The sequence below is a fragment of the Cyprinodon tularosa genome, unplaced genomic scaffold, assembly GCF_016077235.1.
Source record: "Cyprinodon tularosa strain WSP-4 unplaced genomic scaffold, ASM1607723v1 ctg145, whole genome shotgun sequence".
In the NCBI taxonomy this organism is placed as follows: domain Eukaryota; kingdom Metazoa; phylum Chordata; class Actinopteri; order Cyprinodontiformes; family Cyprinodontidae; genus Cyprinodon; species Cyprinodon tularosa.
In genome coordinates, this window is record NW_024038276.1 from 1,542,304 (window position 1) to 1,570,266 (window position 27,963).

The 27,963-nt window shown below is 39.0% G+C and overlaps 1 protein-coding gene across 2 annotated transcripts; it reads right to left on the minus strand.

Annotated features, from left to right (window-relative positions):
- Window positions 1–1,905: 1,905 nt before the first annotated feature.
- On the minus strand, window positions 1,906–27,039 carry LOC119779300 (phospholipid phosphatase 3-like). Of its 2 annotated transcripts, none has more exons than XM_038278896.1 (6): window positions 26,723–27,036; window positions 14,653–14,810; window positions 4,933–5,213; window positions 4,766–4,823; window positions 4,498–4,674; window positions 1,906–2,498 (listed from the first exon to the last, which is right to left on the minus strand). In XM_038278896.1, the coding sequence occupies exons 1-6, from the start codon at window positions 26,844–26,846 to the stop codon at window positions 2,370–2,372; spliced, it is 927 nt and encodes a 308-aa protein (XP_038134824.1). In that variant the 5' UTR covers window positions 26,847–27,036; the 3' UTR covers window positions 1,906–2,369. The 2 variants fall into 2 exon arrangements, with proteins under 2 accessions (XP_038134824.1, XP_038134825.1); XM_038278897.1 differs by lacking the exon at window positions 14,653–14,810 and adding an exon at window positions 16,333–16,487 and having other exon boundaries at window positions 2,357–2,498; window positions 26,723–27,039.
- Between the last annotated feature and the right edge of the window lie 924 nt (window positions 27,040–27,963).

The following is a 27,963-nucleotide window of genomic DNA, read 5'->3' on the forward strand; positions in this document are numbered from 1 at the left end:
GGATGGCAACCTACTGTAATTGGAAAATTGGGAGTGTTATGGCTGCTATGGCTAACTCAAAAATACTTTTAGTATATATATATATATATATATATATATATAGGGGTGGGATGGTTAACAAAATCCACGCTTCTGTTCGGTTCACGGTTTCGTGGTCACGGTTTTCGGTTCAGTTTGGTATATGTTGATTGTTACACCGAAATCCCATAAAAATTAAGGAAATGAAAAAATAAAAAAAAATTAATGAATTGTAATTTTTTTTAATGATCCATGGAAACCCTGGATCATTTCTGCATGTTTTGCTGCATTGAATTTAATCATCTCGCGCATGCCCTTGCGGAGCGGACGGGAGCCACAGAGGAGGCTGTATGCTTTGCTTTGCGTAGGCGGTCTGGAGCGCTGACGGAGTATGAGGGATTTCAGAATTAGCATGACATGTTGGTCATGTTGCTGTTAGCATAAACAAAACGTGTTTCACAATGTTGCACTTTTATCCACAACTTTCTTTCCGCCATCATCGTAGGTCACTCTAAATGCAAAGCGGTCCCATACAGCAGACCTATAAAGTGCTGCTGGCGCGTCTTCCAACTCCTGTTCTTTCCCACTCGCCATACCCACACAATTCTCCACAACAACTGATTTTTTTCTGCTCAACCCGTCTACGCTGCTTCGCTTCTTCTTCTTCTTGTTTACCACTGCTGGTTGGCTTTGGTCGCAGTACCGCCACCTTCTGCTCTGGAGTGTAAACACTTAGCCTATGAGAAAAAGGAGCACCGCATGAACCGAACGCAACACACGCGAACCGAACCGAGACAGTCGAACCGAACGGTTCGGACGGTTTTCATAAACCGTTCCATCCCTAATATATATGCTATAAGGTAATTTGATTGCAAATCACAATCAAATTACCTTATAGGTTGTAGTTTCAAAGCTTTGTGTAACACCCTTGATACAATTTTGCCAATTCTGACTCCTGTACACAATCATTATTTATTATTAAAATGGAGCAGACAACTTAATTTTGTCATCAAGTTGTGTTTGACAAAGTGGTCACTGTCAAACATGAAGAAAAAATAAGGGAGATAATGGGTTAGCATCTCCTGTTTGCATCAGACCATAAAAAAATGAATGGTGCATGGGAGGTTTTGACCTCAACTGAAAGGATTTTTGCTAAATGAGCAGCTAGCTCACCTCCATAGATATGGTAAATCACTAAAGTCTAGTTACTAATCCTCACTGAAAATTGTTGCTCTTTCTACAACCTTTTAGTCTTAGTTATGGTGCATTCGCTAAAAGGGGAAAAGGGTGGGCCTCTGATTTTAAAATCTGTCAGTCACTGGTTTATGCATCCCTCCTACCATCCCGATTGTGTGTGTTTACTTTCACTGTTATGGATAATCAATAAGTAAGATGTACATGTGATAAAATCATATTATTCACAGGCATTCTTGTCTCCTGGTGCATGCATCTATGAGAACAGGTGCCCCTTTGTGCCATACTTTTCTGCCATAAATGCTGAAACATACGGACCTGACCTTAAGAAACGAAGGTACATTAAAACACAAGCAAACACTCAAGCTCTGACCTAACACATGTGACCACCCGTCTGGCACATATAAAAGACAGCCGTTTCATTAAATGGCTCAGTAGGGGCTCATCCTTTCCAGCAGAACGAGGCCCACATCCAAAACCCAAACACACACACCCTCACTGTATTTTCCACATGACTGTAACATCTGAACACTGAACTGTGCTCAAAGTGAGGCAAAGCTTTCTAAAAGCTTTTTAAAAATTCATTCAAGTGGTGACGAACGATACTGAACTAAAATAGTGCTTAAAAATCACACATACTGTCTTGTTATATGACCAAACAGACAATATCCTTCCTGAAATAGAGGAATTTGCTTTTTGGGTTTTTTTGTCCTAGAATGAGTCACACTGAGGAGCAGGAATATGACTGAAGCTCCCATGCTAAATGTGGGATGAAATGCACTAAAGCCGCATACAGCTTTGTAAGCAGCTGCCATTTATACGTTTTGTTTGATTTCCGACTTTTGTTTAGCAAAAAAGTCTCAACAATGGTGAACGTGCAGCAATTTTCACAATAGGAGAGAAGGTCAAACACTCCTTTGGTTACAAAAAAAAAGGTCATCTCTCCTTTCCACACATTCACATGCCTGGTGAAGTTAAGGAAAAAGATTAAAAATGTCCTTTCAGAAAGTAGAACTTGCTTAACTCTTTCCTCTGGTTCTCTACTGCAGTTTCCACAGTGTTGATTTTTTATCCAGTAAGAACTAGTGGCTGTAGAAAAAACATAAAGGCACAGCTCTGCTCATGGATTGTTTGCAGTCAGTTTGGCAGGCTTTCTTTCACGCCATGATAAGAGGGTTGCCCCGCTCCCTGATGTCTGCTGCAGGAATGAGATCTTTCTTCACCGGCGTTTGGGACAAAGCAGAGCGTCTTCCTTTGGGTCTAAACAAGTCGGACACAAAGAAAACCTGCAGGCAGAAAGAAGAAATTCTTTAGAGGTTTGGAGATGAACAAGAAAAATGACACATGCTACCTGATCTGAGCTTTGGCAAAAAGAAAAATGTAGAGTAGAGTTTTTATTTTTTTGACATTTATTTATCTTTATAAATTTTATAAAGATGCTTTCAGTGATTGGTGGCTAGTTACTTACAACTAAAACTTAAATTATTTGCATTTGGTGACAAATGGTTAAATCAAGTTAAACCAACTTTTTAAAAAGATTATAATTTGATAATTTAGATAAATAAAGTTGGGCAAACTTAATTCAATAACTTCTTACCAATTGATTTACTTTGGAGCTGCATTTTCTTATTTAGAGTGTACTTCTAACTCCAAATCTGCAATCCTGCCCTGTTTAAAAACAAATCTATTGAGACCATTTAGAAATATGAAGTTTCTTTATTCTTTGTGCTGTTAACATCTTCAATTTTAATGCATGCCATTGTTTAAGGTAGTTATAATATATCACATTCAAGATGCAAGAGGTAAAATTGGGTTCACAAAAATAGGCTGTGATTTAAAACTAAATAAATGAATAGAGTAACTATTTGAGATAGTACACTTTCTGCTTCAAAGCCATTGAGTCAAGTTTAACAGGGATAAAGTACAGTCACGATTAATTGTGATACCCTTTGCTTCACTTCAAACAGAAAGTCACCAGGTGGATGTAGAAATGGGTGTAGTTAGTTGATAAAGATTTGCTGATACAAATATTGAAAAATAAGTCACCCCATCTGGTTGTTTTACTAACGAGCACCAAAAAATACCACAGAATAATCAATCTTAACTTGGTGGAGACAAAAACAACACAGAAACTCAAGAAATGCTTCCTTTCTTATTTCAAAATAGACTTAGACACTTAGACTTGGACAACTTTATTGTCATTCAGTATACACAGAGTGTATACAAAACGAAATAGGAGTAAATAGGAGTAAATAAGCACAAAGTCTACTGCTTCATATGCCGGCCGCAAAATATTTCCATTTGACAAGAAATCTCATGATCTGAGTTTCTTTTTTTATTTTTCATTGCCATTCTTACAATAATTTAAAATAAAATAAAAAAGGCAAATGAGCATATTCAGTAATGTGTACAATTTATATAAGTAATGTAAACATGCAACCTTTGCTACTAGACACCTCCTAAACAGTGGGTGTCTTTGTATAATAGATTAGAATTCAACTTTATAGTCTTTACACTGTCACAAGTACAAAGCAACAAAATGTAGTTTGCATCTATGAAGAAGTGCTCCACAGTACATAAATAGGAGAGGTGGTGCCATACATTCTGAGAAGAAATAAATTTGTAAATCCCAGGCTGTGTCTGAATATGCGCTCTAACCATTCAATCACTATATAGAGCCGGGATTATATAGTGGACTTTATAGTGAACTTGGTTAACTGACGAACAGATTATCACTACTTTTCGCTCCCTGTTGGTCATGTAACTCCACCTCCCCGCACGGTGCCTGCACCATTTAGTTTTGTGAGGAGAGCTCTTGCAAGAGATCCTGGGATACATTTGCTTGTCTGACTGTGGTTGAACACTACTTTTCTAAGTGCATTATTGGAAATTTTGAGTCCACTACTTTTTCATCCAGCAGACATACACTGTATAAAAGCTGTAACCCCTTTATAGTGCTCTATGTAGGGGTTAGGGTGGATGTTTGGACACAGTCCCAAGTTTAGCCACGCAAAATTCAGCTTTTTCATGATGAACTTGTCTCTACAAGTAAAAAAAAAAACATACACATATATACATATACATATATATATATATATATATATATATATATATATATATATATATATATATATATATATATATATATATATATATATCCAGCAAGCATTATCTTGAAAAATAGTGATCAAAGTGCTCTTAAACATTACTGCAGATCAGTTTAGATACATTATTTATGTAATGCTTCCCCCCTAAGGTCCTCTAAAGAATAGAGTAACAACTTACAACGCAGTAGGCCACAAGGGCGCCCTGAATGAACCCAGCCAGGACATCAGTGGGGTGGTGCTTGTGGTCAGACACTCGAGACAGGCCCGTGTAGAAGGACATCATGATGAGGGTGAACTGGGTCAACGGACGCAGCAGGCGAGCGCCATGCCAAGTGAACCGTGCCTGCAGGTAAAACTGTAGGGGAACCAAAATAATCAGATTTGTATTATTAATTTTTCCTTGTTATTATCAGAATAAATGAAAGGAGGACATTCTGGAAACTCACCACTAGGTAGAGCATGGTGTACATGGAGAATGACGCATGACCAGAGAAAAATGACTTCCTGAGGAGAAAATTATATCAGTCAGCTTCTTAGCACTTAGCCAACATCTAAACCATTGCCTTCAAATTTAACTTATGGGAGACAGGCCATCTCACATCTGTTGCCATACCTGGCCTCTTGAACTTTGCTCTCTGGCCCATGACATGTGTACTCAGTGATGTAGCCCAAGGAGCAGTTGATGGTGGAGAAGTCGGGCTTGCATACGTCGATGAAGTGCGGTCGCATTCGGCCTACCGACACTTTGGCGATGTCGGTGAAGGACTGGCTGATGGCACAGCCGAAGATAAACACCCCGACCTGCTTGTAGAGGGCAGCTATATAGGGGTTCCCAACGAAAGACTTGGATCCCTCGTTTAGAAAGTAGATCCTGTAGCTTTCTCCAACTATGATCTAAGAGGACAAAGAGGAAGCTGATGTTATTAAAATAGCATTTTTAAAAATACTGTTTTTATATACACTATATTGCCAAAAGTATTTGCTCACCCATCCAAATTATTGGAATCAGGTGTTCCAATCACTTCCATGGCCACAGGTGTATAAATTCAAGCACCTAGGCATGCAGACTGTTTTTACAAACATTTGTGAAAGAATGGGTCGCTCTCAGGAGCTCAGTGAATTCCAGCGTGGAACTGTGATAGGATGCCACCTGTGCAACAAATCCAGTCGTGAAATTTCCTCGCTCCTAAATATTCCACAGTCAACTGTCAGCTGTATTATAAGAAAATGGAAGTGTTTGGGAACGACAGCAACTCAGCCACGAAGTGGTAGGCCACGTAAACTGACGGAGCGGGGTCAGCGGATGCTGACGCGCATAGTGCGAAGAGGTCGCCAACTTTCTGCAGAGTCAATCACTACAGACCTCCAAACTTCATGTAGCTCAAGAACAGTGCGCAGAGAGCTTCATGGAATGGGTTTCCATGGGCGAGCAGCTGCATCCAAGCCATACATCACCAAGTGCAATGCAAAGCGTCGGATGCGGTGGTGTAAAGCACGCCACCACTGGACTCTAGAGCAGTGGAGACGCGTTCTCTGGAGTGACGAATCGCGCTTCTCCATCTGGCAATCTGATGGACGGGTCTGGGTTTGGCGGTTGCCAGGAGAACGGTACTTGTCTGACTGCATTGTGCCAAGTGTAAAGTTTGGTGGAGGGGGGATTATGGTGTGGGGTTGTTTTTCAGGAGCTGGGCTTGGCCCCTTAGTTCCAGTGAAAGGAACTCTGAATGCTTCAGCATACCAAGACATTTTGGACAATTCCATGCTCCCAACTTTGTGGGAACAGTTTGGAGCTGGCCCCTTCCTCTTCCAACATGACTGTGCACCAGTGCACAAAGCAAGGTCCATAAAGACATGGATGACAGAGTCTGGTGTGGATGAACTTGACTGGCCTGCACAGAGTCCTGACCTCAACCCGATAGAACACCTTTGGGATGAATTAGAGCGGAGACTGAGAGCCAGGCCTTCTCGTCCAACATCAGTGTGCGACCTCACAAATGCGCTTCTGGAAGAATGGTCAAAAATTCCCATAAACACACTCCTAAACCTTGTGGACAGCCTTCCCAGAAGAGTTGAAGCTGTTCTAGCTGCAAAGGGTGGACCGACGTCATATTGAACCCTATGGATTAGGAACGGGATGTCACTTAAGCTCATATGTGAGTCAAGGCAGGTGAGCAAATACTTTTGGCAATATAGTGTATATGCAACATTTTTCATGCAAGCCAATGCTATCGAGGCATATTGGTCATTGATTTCCTTTTTGTAATTCTGTTCGTTTTGTAGCTTCCTGGTTTCTTTAATTTTTTCTTAAATTAAAGCATTTTAGGGTTTCAGATTTTTTAGAAATTTGTTGGAATTCTACTTTAGTTTTAGGGGCTCAGTAACAATTAAAGGTAATTTTTAATACTTAACTCATAGTGTTCAATGGAAGAAAATGTTATCCACTAAAAGTTGAAGAAGGGTTCTAATCGGTCACATTAGTTAGGAGTAAAATATCCTAAATGTAGGTTAGAACTAAACTTGAAAAATTATCTAGACAAGCCTTAGGATACGTGTCCTTTGTTAGTTTTTTATGTGTCACCATTTTATGGATGCTCCCATTAAACTAGGTTGAACTTTGGTATATTTGAGGCAGTGGTATAAAGTTCTCTACACATCAGGGCTACGTTTTTTAATTTGCTGAGAATTTTTACCCATGCTCTTCTTCTTTTGTGAGAAAACAATGAAAGAAAAGATAACGCAACTGGAATGAGTATATAACTCCCCCCCTTCCGACTGAATAGTGAGTATTGTAGGGCTGCTATCAAGAGGAGGTGAATATACATGACTTAAAACAACTGTTCAAGCTCAAAGACGTCCCCATCCCCCCATCCTCTGTTGTCTTCAAGCCATTTACAACAAAAACTTTGGATGAGTGAGAGATGGATTGGGGGAGGTTCTGGGAGAAAGAGGAGGGACAGAAGGGAGGACAGACAGGCTGAGTAGATATGCGAATAAGACAAAAACCACTAGGAATACAAGATGGGAGAAAAAGGGAGAAAAGTGAGAAGAGGAATGAGGCACAGAGGAGGAGTGGGGGAGGCACCACTGGTTCTAATCAAGGAAACGCTGAGCTAGGCGACGTGTCTGAATCTTGGTGGCCAGATTCCACCAGGCGCAGGTTTGTTTTTCTCTTCGTGGGCTGTCCTTCTGGAGCTGCTTTCCGATTTCACATGAGATGCCTGGTTGTTTTCTTGTTAGTATCTCAATTTCATCGCGCATTCCTCCTAAGGACGCAGAAGCAACCCTTACTCTGGAAAACACTGGAGACCTAGCCAGCAGATAAAAAAAAGATTGTTTCCACCACACTGGCCTTTAGAGCCAGCTGCAGCTTCCCAGATGGAGGAGAGACAACACATCTGGTTCCTCTTGTGCAGGAGGTTTCACTAAGCGAATAGATGAATCTGGTCTCCTGCCCGGTGTAAGCCTTCACATCTTAACGTTCCACACAGTATAACCACAAAAATACCAAGATTTAGCTGATATTTCATGTGATGGACCAACACCAATTAGCACGTTCTATGAAGAGGAAGGGAAATAGTACCCTTCAAAAATATTTGTATTCTGCATTCTTTCCTCTGACACCTCCAGTGCAACCATTTACCCTCAGAAGTAAGGCTTAGAAATGGACAGCAGAACATTAGTAAACAAACATAAGGAATAAAGGCGCAAAAAAGAATTGAGGTTGAGAAGACATTTTAAGCCTTTAGGTTAAATAAATAATGGCCTAAGCTTTGAACGTCTCATATAGTTGTGGGCAATTCATCATAGAAATCTCCTAAGAGGTCTGCGCTACCTGAAGGACCTGCAAAGATAATTTATTTGACAGGACATTTTATATTTTAGCAATCAGTAAATCTGGACTTGGAGGATAAGTTGCAGGAAAAAAATGCATTTTTGAAGGGAAAACATAAGGGGTCCCTGTTTAACTTTTAATGTCTTCAAGGTAAGAGGACCTTGCAAGAGGACCCCCATGTTTAAATCTGTTGCATGCTGTTGGTTTCGTTTCTTCAGTAGGGAGACGTGTTCAGAACTAATGCAAAGATGGGGACCCTAAATATAGGCTGCAAAAGACTTGAGACTTGTCCAAAGATTTTTTCCGAAGCTCTTTCAGTAGGACACCAACAATAAAGAGCTGGTTTATGGAAAACAGGTATTAATGTGTTGGAGCTCCAGTCAATGTAAGAATCTGATTGCTATCTATCTTTCTGTGTAGACTGTTATTGGAAGTATAATCATAGATGGAAGCCCCTGGCTGTGCCAAGCTGATGCAGCGTAAATCGAGGTAGATGGTGGTTCTAAATATCACTGATGCAAGGAGGTTTAAAAAAACAAACACACCAAACTTTTCAGATTTGTTTTAGTAGAACAGTTTGGGAACCATATTTTCCCTTTCACTATGTTATTTTGTGTTTGTTTATCACAGAAAAATTCCCCCTAAACCACACAGTTTTGTGTGGTTGTAACATGGTAGAATGAGAATATTTTAGCACAAGAAAAATGAAGATTATTTGAGAAGCAACGCCTTTATTGGTTTTCCTATCGGCCAAAATAAAAGCCAGCATAAATTACAAAGGGCATTGCCTCCTCTGGTTTCCACTGCCTGTGAGCTATGAATCATTAAATACAGGTGCTGGTCATAAAATTAGAATATCATGAAAAAGTAGATTGATTTCAGTAATTCCATTTAAAAAGTGAAACTTGTATATTATATTCATACATTACATACAAACTCATATATTTCAGATGTTTATTTTGTTTAATTTTGATGATTACAAATGACAACAAATGAAAATCTCAAATTCATCATATCAGAAAATTAGAATATTACTGAAGACCAATAAAAACAAAGGATTTATAGAAATGTTGGCCAACTGAAAAGTATGAACATGAAAAGTATGAGCATGTACAGCACTCAGTATTTAGTTGGGCCTCCTTTGGCCTGTATTACTGCAGCAATGCGGCGTGGCATGGAGTCGATCAGTCTGTGGCACTGCTCAGGTGTTATGATAGCCCAGGTTGCTCTAATAGTGGCTTTTAGCTCTTCTGAATTGTTGGGTCTGGTGTATTGCATCTTCTTCTTCACAATACCCCATAGATTTTCTATGGGGTTAAGGTCAGGAGAGTTTGCTGGCCAATTAAGAACAGGGATACCATGGTCCTTCAACCAGGTACTGGTAGCTTTGGCACTGTGTGCAGGTGCCAAGTCCTGTTGGAAAATGAAATCTGCATCTCCAAAAAGTTGGTCAGCTGCAGGAAGCATGAAGTGCTCTAAAACTTCCTGGTATGTGGCTGCGTTGACCCTGGACCTCAGAAAACACAATGGACCAACACCAGCAGATGACATGGCACCCCAAACCATCACTGACTGTGGAAACTTTACACTGGACTTCAAGCAACGTGGATGAAGTGCCTCTCTTCTTTTCCTCCAGACTCTGGGACCTTGATTTCCAAAGAAAATGCAAAATTTACTTTCATCAGAGAACATGACTTTGGACCACTCACCAGCAGTCCAGTCCTGTTTCTCTTTAGCCCAGGCAAGACGCTTCTGACGCTGTCTGTGGTTCAAGAGTGGCTTGACACAAGGAATGCGACAGCAGAAACCCATGTCTTTCATACGTCTGTGTGTGGTGGTTCTTGAAGCACTCACTCCAGCTGCAGTCCACTCTTTGTGAATCTCCCCCACATTCTTGAATGGGTTTTGTTTCACAATCCTCTCCAGGGTGCGGTTATCTCTCTTGCTTGTACACTTTTTTCGACCACATCTTTTCCTTCCCTTCGCCTCTCTATTAATGTGCTTGGACACTGAGCTCTGTGAACAGCCAGCCTCTTTAGCGATGACCTTTTGTGTCTTGCCCTCCTTGTGCAAGGTGTCGATGGTCGTCTTTTGGACAACTGTCAAGTCAGCAGTCTTCCCCATGATTGTGTAGCCTATAGAACTAGACTGAAAGACCATTTAAAGGCTTTTGCAGGTGGTTTGAGTTAATTAGCTGATTAGAGTGTGGCACCAGGGGCCATCAATTTTGAACCTTTTCACAATATTCTAATTTTCTGATATGATGAATTTGAGATTTTCATTTGTTGTCATTTGTAATCATCAAAATTAAACAAAATAAACATCTGAAATATATGAGTTTGTATGTAATGTATGAATATAATATACAAGTTTCACTTTTTAAATGGAATTACTGAAATCAATCTACTTTTTCATGATATTCTAATTTTATGACCAGCACCTGTAAACCCATGTTTGTTTGTTTTTCTTCTGCTTCATAAAATTCAAATGTTGACCAGAGCATGCCGGGGGGTGGGTCAACGATGGATTCAAAAGTCAGGTCTTGCTGGGGAAAAGTGAAATACATGCCACTTTTTTTTTATTTGCATGGGGCCCATGCCACAATTCCACCACAGCAATTATGGTATTTAACCAAACAACCATTGCGTCAACCGTAATTACACGGCCGTGGCTCCTTCTCGCCCCTGCGGCTTTACGTCTGAGCAGCACTCTGCTTGGGGGGGACACAACACAGGCAGCCTCGGTCACGAAGCGAGGTGGCGTCGCTAAGCAAGGTTAAAACTGCACATATTATGTGAGGAATAAAAGCTGATTTTCTAAACAGGCCTTCTGCTTGGAGCAGGCTGCAGGAATCTGTTTGCAGACAAATTACCCATTTGTGGTTGTGAACGTATCACTATGTGGCTACTGAGGTGTCGAAAAATATTTTGTAAGCTCTAACTACATGCTTTGGTAGCTGTTTCTAAGGTGTAGAGAGACAGGCTTGGTTTTTGCAGAGTTCTTGGAAGAATAGCTGGAGTTTAAATTTAGTTTCTGTGCAGTTGTTAAGCTAAATTACCGGGCGTCATCTTTAGATAGAAAATCGTATTTTATTGGCATATCTGTCAAAAGCAGCCTGGTCAGATGCAGAGACACTCAAATATAAATACAATCAATTTGTTAGAAGGACTAAATTCTGGGATAACATAGTCACTGATTTCCCCCTGGAGGGTGCTCCAAGCTAATCAAAAACTTCACTTTACTGGAAAAGCCGTAATCACTTCAGCCATCTCGTTTTACCCGAGGGAAAACTCTGAATGAGTGCTGTTGGCTCATTCTTATCTAGACTACTCTGGAGCCAGCAGCTCTGGCAGATAGCCCAGGTATGGAGATGGTGTCTCATCATTTATCACTCTGGATAATCTTAGTTTATTCCCTCAATGTCCAAACTGAGAGATAAGGAGCATTTGATAAAACACAAAGATATTTGAGGGAAGTCTGTATCTGCACTGCCCCCTAGCATTATTTCCAACTATTTGTTTTGTGGTAACAAATCTTGATGCAGAGATGTTCTCAAGTCATTTCTTTTGTTTCTTTAGGCCCCAGGAATAAATTGAGTCTAAAGTTTTATCTTGCCCCTAAAGTGCGACTCAAGTTGGAATCTGTTACCATTAAGGGTATAGTGGAGGATTTTATTTTTCCAAGTTATTCATCAAAATAATTGGTTCTCCTAATTGTCAATCATTTTGGTGATATGTTTAGGTGCTCATCCCCATTTTCACTTACCGGTGGTGAGTCTTAACCTAAATCCACCAGATGGATTTGCTGGATTTGTAGGGCTGCAACTAACGATTATTTTAAAAATCGATGAATCGGCCGATTATTTTTTCGATTAATCGATGAATCGGACAAAAAAATTTTTTTATATTAACCTCTTTATTCCAAAATAAACATTTTAGACAGAACAAACAAGCCCACAAGTACAGGTTGCTCATTAACTGTACTGGTGCTATATGAAAAATAAATGTTTGTGTTAAAACTACGCAAACTTACATGAGAAATGTAGCTGTACATCCACAAAATATAGGCTACTTTGTTTCATAAAGCGCAAAAAGAGACAGGCATTTTTGTTTTTTAAAGCCCCTAAGGGGTTCAAACAATAGGTCCCCCCATTTCAACAAATGAGTTTTTTTAGACTAGAAGAGTTCTGCCTTTTAAGACAGGAAAGTATAGCAGTTAAAGTTGCTGCTTGAGAAAATACTGAATCATAGAGATAAAAATAGCCCTGTGATTCAAATTATAAATTGTATTTGGAATAAAAATGACACATCCTCCAAAGACAGATATTTACATGGGAATGTGGCAGATAATTAATTGACATATTACTGATCTTGCTGGATTTTGTTCTGCTTTACTTCCATAAATTGCAGGATCTTCTTTTCTTTATCTTTGCCAGAAGATTTAAACTTTAAAAGCCTTGCCCTCATAATTTGCAAGTTAATTTATTTATAAAGAAAATATAAACGCTGCTTAAACAAATTTAAATGAAATTAAAAGTAAAATAAGTAGCCAACCTTATCACTGTCTGTAACCTACTAACAAGGTAAGGAAAGCATCAGATGAGCTACCTGAGAAACTAACGTTACGTTTCCCCACTTTAAAATGAAACAAACATGGTTACTCATCCTGCTGATCAGCTCTCTTCACTGCCATTGAAGGCTCCAACGTGTTTTCTTTTCAGGTGCTGCGTCATAACAGTGGTGCTTCCGTGCCATGTTCATTTGTTTTTACAAAAGTTGCATGTTACGACTTTTTTCACTTTACAAAGCGCCGGCTATTTTAATTATTGTGATCAATTTGCGCCATCAATCCCGGCGCATGCGCGCTTCATTTGCAGTCTGGACGCTGAGGGTTAACTCCTCACTAAAATCCTGCGGCTCTGACTGAGAGGGATTCCTGTGGGAGAGGGAAAAAGGCGTTGGGATGGGGGAGGCGCCCCAAGGCAGGCAAAAGCCGCCAGTGACACCGTAAAAAGTCGCCAGATTTTTCGCTAGTCGCTTTTTTGAAAAATAGTCGCTGGAGGGGTCTGAAAAGTCGCTGAGTTGGCAACACTGCAACTGCGGCGCTGACTCGCTCCGCCATACTTTTTTTTCTTCCCCCGGTTGACGGCGGCGGCGGATGACGCATTAATCGCGCGACACAACTAATCGATGATTAAATTCGTTGCCAACGCTTTTAAAAGTCGATTTTTATCGATTTTATCGATTCGTTGTTGCAGCCCTATGGATTTGCTTCGCATATCCATCTGGAAACTTTCCGTTGAAGTAATTTTGGGAAGGGGCGAAAATTCTGGTTAGCTGATTGGCCTATGTTGGTGACGAAGCATATGACGTACTAACAGAGCGACGACGAAAACACAACCACAAGCCAGGCACAAGCCAATTGATAGATCAAACTCTTGCCGAAACCAGTCGGGAGAAGAGCAAAAACATCTTTTCCTCTGAGAAAAGCCTCCAGATGCGTGTTTTGCTCTTCTTTCAGTGAAGAAATACTCTGCTCGATAGCCACGCTAACGCTAGTTTCATCGGCTGAAGCCCCATGTTCTTTAGACTGAACTGTCGCGCTTCTCGTTGCGTTACACCTCAACCCGCCTCAAAGCCGACACTGATTGGACGTTCGTTTGGTGAAGTGCTCCAAATTTGCTTTAACGGAAAGTAGCCAGACTGATCTGCGAGTAAAACCTTGAAAGCTCGCGAGATCAGGATGGTCTCACGAGGCTAGGTGAGTCTAACGTAGTGGAAAAATTGCAAATCTTCTTTTGGGCAGTAAGCTTGTATGAGCAATTCAAACAGCAGCTTTTAAACAGAGCATGCATGAGATGAAATGGGCTTGTGCACGCTCTTGCACGTGTCTAATAGGCGTTCCCTTTCGGGAGCGGGTACAGGGCTCTGCATGTGCATTTTTTATTTTGAAGTGGAGACGGCAGGTCTTTTAAAAAATTTGTAAAAATTCTCCAGTATACCTTTAATAACAACTTTAACTATGACCAAGGGAAATGGGACTTTTTCACATCATATTCATTTAATTAGGGTTACGATAAAACATTGGTTCTTCATTAAAATATCTCAGACACTGTGCAAATGTCAAAAATCATTCAGATGGATTTTGTTTTACAATTTCTTGGGAGTGTTGATGACTGTAGCACCAGTGACATGCTGAAAAATATACAAAGTTTAAGTTTATCTGACTCAATGCTAAGGTTTTGTCACAAAACGCAGTTTTCTATTACAATAGATTAAGTCATATCTGTGAGTCAAACATGAACATCTGTAGCTTTTGACCGTTTGCACTTCTTGGAATCGTCTGCATACACAGAACATACAAAACAGCAATAAGATGGAGAGAAAAAAAAAGATTAGAGTGAGAATTGGTGTGTTTCCCACAGGTGCTGCTAGTAGATGTGCATGGAGCTGAAACAAGAGGAGTGAGGATGAGATTAGTGATGAGAGCGTGGTGACTTACAGAGAGGATGGTGATTAGAATGCCTGCCGCGGTGAGCACACCGTCGCTAATGGTGTCTCCTTTTTTGGCCGGGTACCTGATGGATTCATCATCGCAGTAAAACCCTCTGCGGTAAGGCTGAACAGCGCAGGTCTCTATGACCAAGAAAGGCAGGCCGGCTAGTGTGTGGAGGTGAGCGGGTGGCACAGAGAGGAAGAAGAGCAGGTGGGGTGGGGGTGGGGGGATGGATGGGTGAGGGGGAGAGAGATGGAGGTGCTAGGTTAATAACAGGCAAATTACAGAGGCTGTGGTTACAAGCAGGAGGTGACATGAGAACATCTGGAACTGGCTCAGTTCGTTCTGTGGCTGCAGTCTGAGTCTCATCAAATAATCAGGGGGAATTGGTTTGTTTTTATTATTAGAGGGTCACTGTGGATCAGACGGGTGCTTCTTTCAGTCTGTCAATTAAGGATCGTGTATGCTTTATGTAACAGCTGGTTGTTTTTAACGAGGAATCATTCTGCTGATGTGCATCTTTCTAAGCAGCTCATAACTTTAACAATTTATATGGCAAATTTGAAATTAGAAACTGGGATTTGGCAGGAGGAGAATATAATCAGCAAATTTCACCACAGGCTCCAAACATTAAAGGGGAGTTCATCGACTTTGAAAACATGGCCCTGTTCTGCTTAAAACATGAACAAACGACCATCTGCTTCTACAAAAAACTGCTTAATATAATAAAAAGTGCAGAACAATAAACTCTTATCACTGATGGTCTTTGTTTACAGATAGATGAGATTGTAACATAAAAATGTGTGTCAGAACGGAAAAATATATTTGCAAGTTTGTTATTTTGGGCTCAAAAATTGCCTGATAAAAGTAATAAAAATCCCTAATTTCCAAAGAAGTTGTTAGTTTAACATTTAGAGAAAATATTCAGTATATCACCTTAACAGGCTCATCACCTGTTTTACTTGTAGACAATTTAACTTTCTGCAAATATTTATTTTATTTAGGGCTGAAACGATTTCTTTGTGATTAATGCATTATTGAAATCAATAATCATCAGCTAATTTGGTAATCAAAATGACACTTAAAAGTAAAAATTCTACAATCATCTAATAATGTTTCTATTTATATATAAAAAACTGGTCTATAAATTACAGAATAAAGGTTTCTCTTTCTATATTTTTTGTTTATTTGGAAATGCTTATTTGCTAAACTTATCTTTTTTAGATTGACCAATGATCAATAGATTCTTCAACTACCCAAATGACCAATAGATGGAGCCTCACTTTATAATTGATCGAAACAAAGCTGCCCCCTTTAATATTTTATAGTCTTCTGCTCTTATTGTAGGACTGCAAGTGAAACGTTTCAGATCCATGAAGTTTTTACTGGAAAATATGAGATGATTATTTTCATTCGTCTGATTCAAATGCATGCAAATTTAAGCCTGCCTGAAGGATTGGATTTTATCCTGGCAGCTTATGGTAGGACATGATGGAAAAAGGTGGAGCAGGGCTGCATGTGCTGCATAAATGATTTGAAGTCAATGGGATAAAACCACTGAGTGAGACTTAAGGCCTGTGGAAGCCATTAAAATCTGTATGCGATGATAAAACAGCCAGCCACTGGTGAACTGAGCGTGCTCCGTGTGTTCCCCTTGTTCTCCTGCTTTACCACACCAGGACTTACAGACACCACGGGCACAGTGACGCCCACAGCTGTGAGCACGGTGGTGGACACCGTGCTGTTCTTATAGGGAAGCCTGATGCTCTTGTCATTGCAGAAGAACCCCCTCTGGTAAGGCGGGAAGGGAGACTTGTGTAAAATCACGCCGACGAGAACCACTGCATGTTTGGACAGATACATGAATGCAGGTAAACAGGTTTTGTTAGGACATTTCGAACAACTGGGAAAAGGAGAGTAAATACAAACCACTTTTAAGACTTTCAAGAAGAGCATCATCACAAAACGAGATGGTAAAACTGTTGTTGAAATGAAAATGAAAAACACCCCAAAAAAGAAGAAAAGAACAATTTTTCTAATTTCTCTCATTTCAATTAGCGAGCAGAGAAAGTGCAAAAATAATCTGTTTCCCATAAGCCTATGCTGTGTCGCCCCTCCCCTACTTGTTGTCACCTGGCTAAAAGAAGGTTCCTGCTGTTTGGAAATACTGACAATCAGAAAAAAAAGCTAAATGAATTAATTAAGTAAATTAATTCCCATATTTTATATCTACACACTTTATCATCTTCCACCTTTTTTGTTGTTTTCATTGTAGTTAAATATCACTCAAAAAAAACTCAAATCTCACATATATTATTACCCAGTTTGGTATAATCTTAATCCTGTATCACACTATAGAATATGCCACATAATTACATAAAACACTATTCTAAACCTATCTAAAATACATGGTCAGTAAAAAATGTCCTGAAAAAAGACATGATAAACATATTTGAAGAAGTCAGACATCTAAATAATCAAAAATACAAACTGTGAGAAGGTGAAATGACAAGCAGCCTTTAAACACAAACTCAGCAGATAAGTCATGTTACGAACTCTGAATGATCTTATGATCATTTGTATGCAAATAAAGCAAATAATTTTCATTGATGTGATGATGTTCCCCAAAATTCAGTTTTGGTTTGATCTTATATGTTACTGTTACTGTAATAATCCATATGTATTCTTCTTGCAAAAAAAAAAATACATAACAACACGAAAAATTGGCCATCAAGCCAAGTCTTACAATCTTATAATTAGTCAAAACGTCTTTTTGATCTTGTTTTGAGATTGATTCACTAAGCAAGAACAGAGTGTAAGATTATTTTAGTTTGAGAAGATTTTACTCAAAAATAAGTGGAATAATCTGCCAGTGCAGTGAAATAGTTCTTGAAATAATTATATATATTCTAGGGATGCAACTAACGATTATTTTGCAAATCAATTAATCTGTCAATTACTTTTTCGATTAATAATCGGATACCCAAAGATTCCTTAAAGAAGGCTTTTAAAGAAATTAAACCAGGTGAAACATCCCTATTATATTCCCAAAACATGAAGTACAGTATTACTTATTGCAATTGTCTTTCTGCACTGGCAGATTATTGCAGATTTTTTTTGTAGAATGTTCTCAATAGTCTAAAGGAATCTGATCTTGCTTTGTTTATCAATTGCAAAACAAGATGAGAAATACTCCTTGGCTAGAATAATAACAATGTAAGATATGGTTAGATGACACTTATTGCATTGAAGACCTGTGTGTTTTTGTTTTAAAATTTAAAACCACGAACTCTTGAAGAAGGTGTATTCCATCCATCCATCCATCCATCCATCCATCCATCCATCCATCCATCCATCCATCCATCCATCCATCCATCCATCCATCCATCCATGTGCTGGTGCCTACCTCCAGCTGTCAATGGAAGAGATGTGGGGTACACCCTGGACAGGTCGCCAGTCTTATATTCTAACCCTTCTACCTTATTGTATTACAAGTGAAAAAAAACCATACAATTCCAACAAGGCTATCTTTACGGCAAAGGCTTTGACAAAGACTTTAAAAGGCCCCTTTTCAGAATCCTCTGGAGAGTTTAATCGATTTTAAGTGTTTCACCACCTAAAGTGGCGAAGAGATCTTTTATTTTTATCTGCAGAAAACAAACGGGCTGGGTGTAGCTCAGCTAAGAGAAAATGGCAGCTTATTTTCTTCAGTCCCAAGAGGTCATGATGGAGGACTTTGATTTCCAAGGGTGAACGAGGTACCCAGGAGAGGCCTTCCAATCTCACGACAGAATTTGGAAAATATGCTTTCATTGCACTTCAAAGTGACGTTTTGCTTTCAAGTCAAAGTCATCTGTGATCCACAGATATAAAGGAAAACAAGCAGACTAGTATTGGGGAGGGCAGGGGGTAGAATGGGCCAATTTCTCAGACCAAATGTCAAACACATGCTTGAGTTGCTAAGCCCCTGAACCCAGTACACCCACCCTACTCACACACACATATACACAGAGCTAAGTTGTGGTTTTAACAGTCCAGCTGGGCCCAGTTCAGGTTACAGAGAGTTCTGGTGCTCTGGGAAATCCAGAATGTCGCTCGGCTCTCCACATTCAGCAGGTTTCACATTATTAACCTTCAGTCGCTCTTCAAACAAATACCAAACCCGGGGCGACATTCCGCTCCGAAGCAGGACCGGAGGAAAAAGAAATAGGGCGGGACGTCTCAACGCTTCTGTGGCTGTGAAAACAAACCTCACTTTATAGCATGTTTGAACCTGAATGTCAAAGACCCCTAAGCTTTGGTTTATCTGTCTCCGAAGAGAACAACACAGGAGGCAGTACAGACTGCTGATGTTCTGGAGGGAAATGCATTGCTTAAGAACCCTCACCTCAGCAATCTCTTTAAACACATTCACAGACTCAGACTAACCACAAGCCCAGAGGCTGGGGGTGGGGGGGGTTCAAAGATCTGGCGAAATCCTTGATGAATTTAAGTCCATGCACAGACCGTGGCTTTTCAATGAGCCCTAAAGTGACCAAGCCGATGAAAAATCTTCTAGGGAAAGAGGGGGAAAAATGACAAGAAACAGAAGGACCCAGTCAGATCCTGTCTTCCAGGCATTCAGCTGTTTTTCCTCTCCCCTGTTCCGTGCCATGACCCCGGGCATCCGTGTAACAGTGCAGCATCAGCAGTGAGTGCAACATCTTGGGATTTTCCCCTCCCACCCACTTCAGCCCGCATGAAACATCAGAGGGTGGTGGTGAGTCCTTGTCGCGCCAACATCAACTCCAGTCAGCAGGTGTGAGGGTGTATACCTGCATTAGCTCAAAGTTAAAGACAACAGAATCCTACGGAAAAGCTGAACGGCTGAAATAGAGATGAGACGTTTAGTCCTTCATATCAGCACTGTGTTTTTTATTTTCAAAATACTACTATAGTAATATACAGTAAAGGTCTAAAAGGAAGATTTCATAAAGTCTTAGGTTTTAAACCTTTTAATAAGATATCAGATTGGTATGTTATGGTTAGAGTTTCTGCAGCTTAAGGGAGCACAGAGAAAAATACTGCTGCTGCACACTGCTCATCAGCCAGCTGAAATACTCCCACACATTTTTATGACAGAAATAATGGTTAATTAAAATGTTTAGAAGTATTTCTGAGTTCAGAAACATGGATAACCTTCAAAAACGCATTAATCTGGCTTCTCCTGAATTACACTGAGGTCTGCAGATTTATTTATTTTTACTTTTGTTGGTTATGTACAGAGATAATTGCTATCAATCTAATATAAATGTAACTTAAAGAAATAAAAATGTAAATAAAAAGAATACAAATGAAACTTTGTTGTCTCAAACTGTTTTTTCATTTATTATTTTTTTCAAATTGAAATGTTTCCAAATTTTATATTTCAAAATCCCTCTCCAAAATATATATATATATATAATACATTTTAAATTTTTGGTGAATGCATGTTTTGTTTGCTATTGAAGTGTTTTGCATTTATCTGGTCTGTTTTTCTGAATTAATTACATATTTATTTGGAAAAATTGAAAAAAACGTTCTGTTTTTCTGACCTGGAAAAAACCCCCAAAATTTTATGAAAAAATAAATACAAAACATTTGTGTTTCTGAAGTAATGAGATAAACTTTCAAGAGTAGAAGAAGGGGGAAATAACCGTGCTATTAGAAGCGTTAAGCACGCAGGTGTTTTAACAAAGCTGACAAACTAATTAATAGTCATCACATCTACATAACTAAAAGACAACAGTTTCTCAACCCCAAAGGAAAGTTTAAATGGCCATTATAATCCACTATAAAATCAGAGCAGCATTATCTCATTCTATCATAAAAATGATCTCATTAATTAAGAAAAACAGACCAATTTCCGTTTTTTCCTGGGTGAATGCATTTCCATAGTTCCCTGTTTAAACCCAGACTCAAACTAAACCAAGGTGTGAGGCGTGTTTTTCAGCACCTGAGCAGGTTTTTATTGTGTCTGTGGAAATGCGCAGCTCATGTTAGAAACATCGAGTCAACATCAAGGGGGTAAAAACTGTAAAAACCAAAATAACATGAACATTTTCCCCTTTTAGGGATCGCTTACAGTCTGCGGTGAGAATGCATGGACCTGTCTGAGCAGTGCCCACACACACAAAGATGTGGTTGTTGTTTTGCTTTCAGCTGCCAGTCTGTCTGTCAGCTGAGTCTGCTGCAAAACGCCGCTCATAGTTCCACTGTGTTCAGGGAAAAAACTCCTGCCTGATACATTTGATGGAAGTCCAATTCCACTTGAAATGATTGAGAAATTTCTGTAGCAGGAGTGATATATGTCAATTTGGACAAGTTGTGTTTGCTCCTGAGAACCCTGAGAGACATTTGATCTGGGAATTCCTACAGTAAGAGAATTTCTGAACGGTTTTGGAGACTGTTTGGATTAGGGGTGTTCAACATACAACTTAGGAACCAAATGCAGCCATTTGGATAAATTTTAACCACGTTTCTACGATATTTTTCTTTTGATTGAGCTTTTATTGATCTCACATAGGAGAAATTTACCTCTGCATTTAACTCATCCCCTTGGGGATCAGTGGGCTGCCATCGTGGGGTGCCCGGGGAGTAATCGGGGGTTGAGGGTCTTGCTCAAAGAGCCAGAGTGGCAGTCTACGGGGGCAGGTTTAGAACTCACAACCTCAGGATTCCAGGCTCTATGCCCTAGCCACTAGGCCACCACTCACCCAGGAAAGTAGAAATCTGGCATTTTTAGCCAATAGCATTGATGCAGACAGACACTCTTAAGTGTTGTGGAATGTTCCAGTGACTGGGAATGGATTAAAACCCACCATACATTTGAAAACAACAAAAAAAGTAATAGAATTAAACCTCCTTTTTTATTAAGCCAAACTAGTGGATACCCTTTTTCAGACTGAGAATAATGAGTTAATTTCGTGGAAGATGGGTGCTTTCATTTGGACTGCTTTTGATTAACATATGTAGAGAACATTTGGGTAAAAGGAAATCTGCCTAAATAAAAAAAAAAAGTTAGATTTTCATGCTAGTATTTTAAGATCTATTTCCACTTACATCTGTCACTGAACACAAAAATAATGACTTCATAAATGTTTAATGGATTGAAGACTTTTGCTAGTATTTGTCTGGTTAAATCAGCAGGTGCATGTTTGGCTTAAAGCCGTGCACTTAGTGCTTAAGTGCCTTTGCACGTCAGAGGATTAGCTAGGAAATACTATAGCCACTCTTTGCAACCTAATGTAAACTGAACCTGAACACCTGACCAGAGATCAGTTCCTGACAGATCTCAGTAAAACCGACGTTTTCCACCAGAAAACTGCTTTGTTTTTTTCTTTTTCCCACTGATTATCTACAGACAAGAAAGGAGCCTGAACTCCATAAAACAACCAAATAATATCCTTGGAGGCAGGAATAACTCTAGTGGGTAAGGACGAAGGAGATTACTAGTTGTGGCCCACAGTTTCCTCCTTGTGGTCAGACTCTTTACTCTACATCTTTAGACAGAAACACACGGCTGGTTTGTTGACAAGTTTCTCTCTGTGAAGTTTACAGAACTAAATGATGGCGATTGACCCTCCACAGAGATGAAAAACCAGCCAAGACTTAAACAGAGCACTTCAGAAAAAAGCAAACAAAACAAACACAAAAAACCCCCCCAAAAAACGTGTGTTTATTCTTTACAAGACTGCTAACAGTTGGTGGGTTTACTAGGAAGCTGTCATAGAGTTATTTCTAACATCTGGCTTGCAATCATAGCTTTACACTGACATTTCAAACCCTTTATAGGACTATGGCTCCACCAAGAATCAATTCAAATGAAGGGAGGAGTTTAAAATTTTTATTTATATATAAAAAATAAAGTTTCAGCCTAGAAAATAAAGTCTACCTGCAGGTGTTGGACATCACAGAGCTTTTAACATGCGCATGGGTCCGGTAAATAACCACTGGTTTTAATTAATCCCACACACGCTCCCCCTAGATGTTAACATCACAAGCATTCCTGTAGCTGTGAGGAATGTAAGCCATTCTGGAAAAACAGAAGAAGTCAAAGCAGAGGTTGGTATGGATACAGGTGTGGGTGGAGGGCAGAGAAATGTAGACTTTCCCTCTTGGAGCGGTTCATTAGTGGGTTTCCTCTAACCCAGCCCATTTCAGAGACAGAGGGAAACAGAACACCAGGAACTTGGGTGATATTCAGGAAAACATAAAAACAGCTTTTCTTGTGGGTTAAACATGAATTTCTGGGTCTGGGTGGGATTACATTTTAATTTTTAGCTGCTCCAAGGCCGAGCAGTATGAAGGACCAACTCTGCCATATTTAAAAATAAATACAGAAATAAATAAATGCTCAATAAATGTATAAGCATACAATTAATTGCCAACAAAAAAGTGAGACATAAATGTATATAACTGTTAATTAGCTTCTTTATTTATTTGCCTTTGTAATATTTACCTTATTTATTTTTCTGTCCTTTATAATCTTCAACTTTATTTTTTAATTACTTATATTTTTAAGTATTTATTTATGTGCATGTTATTATATTTTTGTCTGTTTTATTCTTCCTTTGTATTTTTTTACCTTAGTTATTTCTTCGCCGCTGTTTATTTCTCTCTGCCCTTTTTACATTTCTCTATGCCCTTTTTACATTTCTGTATGCATTTCTATCTCATTATGCAAATGAGGAGGGGGTGTGTCCTAGAGAGTCAACTTCTGCTCATTGGTTGGCTTGGCTGTCCATCTTCTTAACTCACAGAGCTCAGAGTACTAAGTTAAATGTTCTCTTTTCTGTTGCTGTTGTTCAATAAAAGTACGTTTTAAGATCATTTGAGGCGAGAACCTTATACTTTTAAGCATCACCATATGGCCCATTCACAGATTTAATGCGTAATTTAAAAGAAAATGTGACGAACTTGAGAGGACAGCGGCACCAGCGGAGCTCCGAAGCTGACGGCAGCCAGGTCCGACCACAGCCCATCTGCAGCGGCCCTCTCTCGGCATAGCCGTGTGTGAAGCATGTTGGTTAGCATTTTACTACATCGGTCGAATCTACAGGAGGAGAGTCTGATGTCGAGTCTGAAGTCATTAGAACTTGAGTAGGGACTTTGCCAAACTTTGCCAAATACAACAAAAAATCGCCATCATAGCCTGGCTATAGACCTGGCTGCCGTCAGCTTCGGAGCTCCGCTGGTAACGCGGTCCTCTCAAGTTCGTCACATTTTCTTTTAAATTACGCATTAAATATGTGAATGGGTCATATGGTGATGCTTAAAAGTATAAGGTTCTCGCCTCAAATTATCTTAAAACGTACTTTTATTGAACAACAGCAACAGAAAAGAGAACGTTTAACTTAGTACTCTGAGCTCTGTGAGTTAAGAAGATGGGCCGCTAAGCCAACCAATGAGCAGAAGTTGACTCTCTAGGACACACCCCCTCCTCATTTGCATAATGAGATAGAAATGCATAGAGAAATGTAAAAAGGCAGAGAGAAATAAACAGCGGCGAAGAAATAACTAAGGTAAAAAAATACAAAGGAAGAATAAAACAGACAAAAATATAATAACATGCACATAAATAAATACTTAAAAATATAAGTAATAAAAAAAATAAAGTTGAAGATTATAAAGGACAGAAAAATAAATAAGGTAAATATTACAAAGGCAAATAAATAAAGAAGCTAATTAACAGTTATATACATTTATGTCTCACTTTTTTGTTGGCAATTAATTGTATGCTTATACATTTATTGAGCATTTATTTATTTCTGTATTTATTTTTAAATATGGCAGAGTTGGTCCTTCATAGAGCAGAGCCACTGATGGCGTCTGATTTAGGGGACTTCCAACTATCGGCCACAAAGTTAAAATCTCTTTTTCTCTATTCCTCAGGGGATTACCATAGCCCTTATAAAATTTGACAACTATATTGGCTTTATATGCTGCAAAAGCAACAATTTAGAAAAATAAAATCTTAAAATAAATCTTCAGGTCAATAGAATGATATGCCATTAAAATAATTTTTTTTTGCTTAACATAAGAAAAACAGATGCTATGCACTTCAGATAATTGACTTGTTTTGTTGTTTTGTTTCAAAGGTAACTCTATTGTAAAAGTGTTGTATATGCTCAAAACTTAAAGAAAACATCCCTTTAAGAAAAAAAATTACTTTTTCTTTTATGCAGCGCAGGTTAATCAGAACTTTAAAAAAAGCTATGAGACACTTGAATCAAACTCATTTCATATTACTTGTGAAAAAATAAATAAAAATAATAATAATATATACATACATATATATATGGTTCAACAGCAAAAAACAACAACAAAAAACAAAACATCATCAGTTTGGGTTTGCATGACTACTCTATGAGAAGCTTTGGTTGGATAACCTGATGGCTGCTTGTCATTTCACCACTTTGTTTATACCCTTGCAGATTCCGTTAAATCTTACCAAATATTTTGAGTTATGAAATGGTGTTTCTCTCATGTGGGACATTGCGTACCTACAGTTTCATCCTGCGATGCGGACACTTTTAATATGCTTTGACAATCCTGGATTCTATTACAATGTCTTAATCTGTCATATTGTTTTAGTTAACCAACATGAAGAGGGACCAGAACCATAAAAATAAAAAAAAGTAGTCATCATTTTCATGAGTGTAGATCATCCCTGACTTTAACCCCTGTCCTTAGGGAGCAGTGGGCTTTCACTATGTGGTGCCAAGGGAACATTCATTTGAACCAAAGAGCCTGCAGACTTCCCAGGGGTCAAGCCCCTGCTCTAAACACCACCACTCCCCCATTACAATGTTTTTATTTATTTATTTGTAAACAAAGTAAGATTTCGAATGAGATTTTTGCATTTCTATAGCTTATCACCATAATAAGAGAAAACACTTGCGATTAAGTAAACTGACCAAGAGCCAAGCTGTCTGGCGGTCCCATTGGGGGGGGGGGGGGGTGTTTCCGCAACAATACAAATTTTGCTGCTTAGAAAATTGATCAATACAGATGCTGACCTAATGTGATTTTAGCACGAATCATACATGCTTCAATTACTTATTGCAAACTGTAGAATATTAGAAAATGTTTGAATAAGTGATATTACACTGAAAAACTTTTTTGGGATCAACTTAATCATATTTAGTTACTTTAACACAATTGTTTATGTCCTACCATGTTAACATGAAAAAAAAAATATATGTTAAAGTTACTAAATATGATTAAGCAGATACCAAAAGCGGCTGCATAAATTTTTTCAGTGTAAAGAAGAACAACAGAATATATATCATAATATTGACAAAATAGTTACAGAAACTTTAAACAGAAGCAGTGTTTCTACCAGCATAACAATATCAGAGATTTTAGATACAGGGAGACAAAATCCGATATTAGATTTTGGCCAATATCGGACCAATACAGGATATTATCATCGTATTGACATCCCCAGTTTGCTTGCAGGTATCTTGCATAAATATATTCAAACACAGGTGATTTTCAAACATGTATCTCAAGTAAAATCGAATTAAATACATAAAAATTGTAATTCAAACAGATTTCCTAAAAAAAACAGGCAATAGGAGTTAAAAGCCATATATTGGCTGCCAGCCGCGCTTTTATGTGACATGTTTATCAACATGTTTATAAATATACATGTTTATGAACATATCTATAAACATGTTGATAAACATGTCTATAAACATGTATCTGTTTGTCCATATGTACATGTAACATGTTTATAAACATGTCATATGTATACATGTACACATGGTCAAACAGATACATGTTTATAAACACATACATGAACATATGGACAAAAACAGATACATGTTTATAAACATATATGTTCATAACCAGGTTTGTAAACATATATACACGTTTATAAAAATGTATCTGGTTTATAAACCTGGTTATAAACATATATATGTTTATAAACATGTATCTGTTTTTGTCCATATGTACATCTATATGTTTATAAACATGTATGAGTTTGTCCATGTGTAGATGTATACATATGACATGTATCTAAACAGTGATGTAGGTGAGCTGCGCTTACCTAGAAACAAGCAGAATAGATCCACAGCGACCAGCAGCTTCCTCCCGCTGTGGTCTTTATTGTTGCTCAGTGAACTCTTCGTATCGGCAGCCATGGTCTTCTCATATATCAAACAGCGTTGCATTTAAAAGGTTTTTCTTTAAATAAGAAAGGAAGCGTTTAAGGCTCGTCTCTAGCAGCTTAACATGAGTCAAAAAGGGAACTCATTAAGTTTTTTCTGTTTTAAATCCTCACTTTTAAACAGTGGGTCTTTTTTCTCCGGACTTTCTATGATCACAGCTCGTCGTTTTCTTCTCTTCTGTTCTCATCATCCTTTCTGCTCCTTAAGACTGACAGCCTCCTACAAAAGCCGCGCCTCCAGCTCCTCCCTCTCCTCTTTCCCCCCGCCAATTAATACCATATGAACATTCCCCAACGCGGGATCATTCCCACACCATCAGACCTGCAAACGGATGCTGGAGCCAGAGGCGTAGCCATAAAAAATGTATGAGGGTGGCCAGGCAATAACCAATGTACTGAGGGGTAGTGGTGTCAAAAGTCCACACATTTGTTACTTAAAGGAATAGTACACTCAAAACATGATTAGCCTTCATTTTCTACTCACCCCCATGCTGAACAACACTCTGGAGTACTTTTTTGATATCTCAAATGCATCTGGAGATCTGGGAGGCTTCTTGCTGTCTGCTGACATTCAAATAATGGAGGTCTATGGTTCCCAAGGCAGAAAAGTCCACAAAAAACGTGTCAATATTCCTCCATACTGCTCCTCCAATGTATTCCAAGTGTCCTGAGTGGGTAGCATCCAGAATTTACTCGAAACAAAGTCATTTAGAATGTTTTTAAAGCATAAACAGTAGTGTATAGGATTTCCTAAAAGCGCGTTCACGAGTCTACGGAAACCGCGGCAGACCAAACCAGATGAAAGTGCGCATTCAGCTCGGCAAATAACTCATGCTCTTCCTCAACACTGAAGTCCTCAGACATTTTTCTTTCGTTGTTTCTTTCTTTGCACAGGTAAACAGCACATTTCTTCTTCTACGCTTGCATTATCGGCAGAGCAGACGCTGAATGCGCACTTTCATCTTGTTTGGTCTGCCGCGGTTTCCGTAGACTCGTGAACGCGCTTTTAGGAAATCCTATACACTACTGTTTATGCTCTAAAAACATAAAAACGAGTAAATTATGGACGCTACCCACTCAGGACACTTGGAATACATTGGACGAGCAGTATGGAGGAATAT

Bases quoted from the DNA above. Each gene is read 5' to 3' on its own strand.
- LOC119779300 (XM_038278896.1), bottom strand. From the start codon at position 26,846: ATGCAACGCTGTTTGATATATGAGAAGACCATGGCTGCCGATACGAAG. The intron at 5,214-14,652 runs GTAAGTCACCAC...TTGTCCTCTTAG, and splicing joins TTCTAATCACCATCCTCTCT to ATCATAGTTGGAGAAAGCTA. The intron at 4,675-4,765 runs GTGAGTTTCCAG...GTTCCCCTACAG, and splicing joins ACACCATGCTCTACCTAGTG to TTTTACCTGCAGGCACGGTT.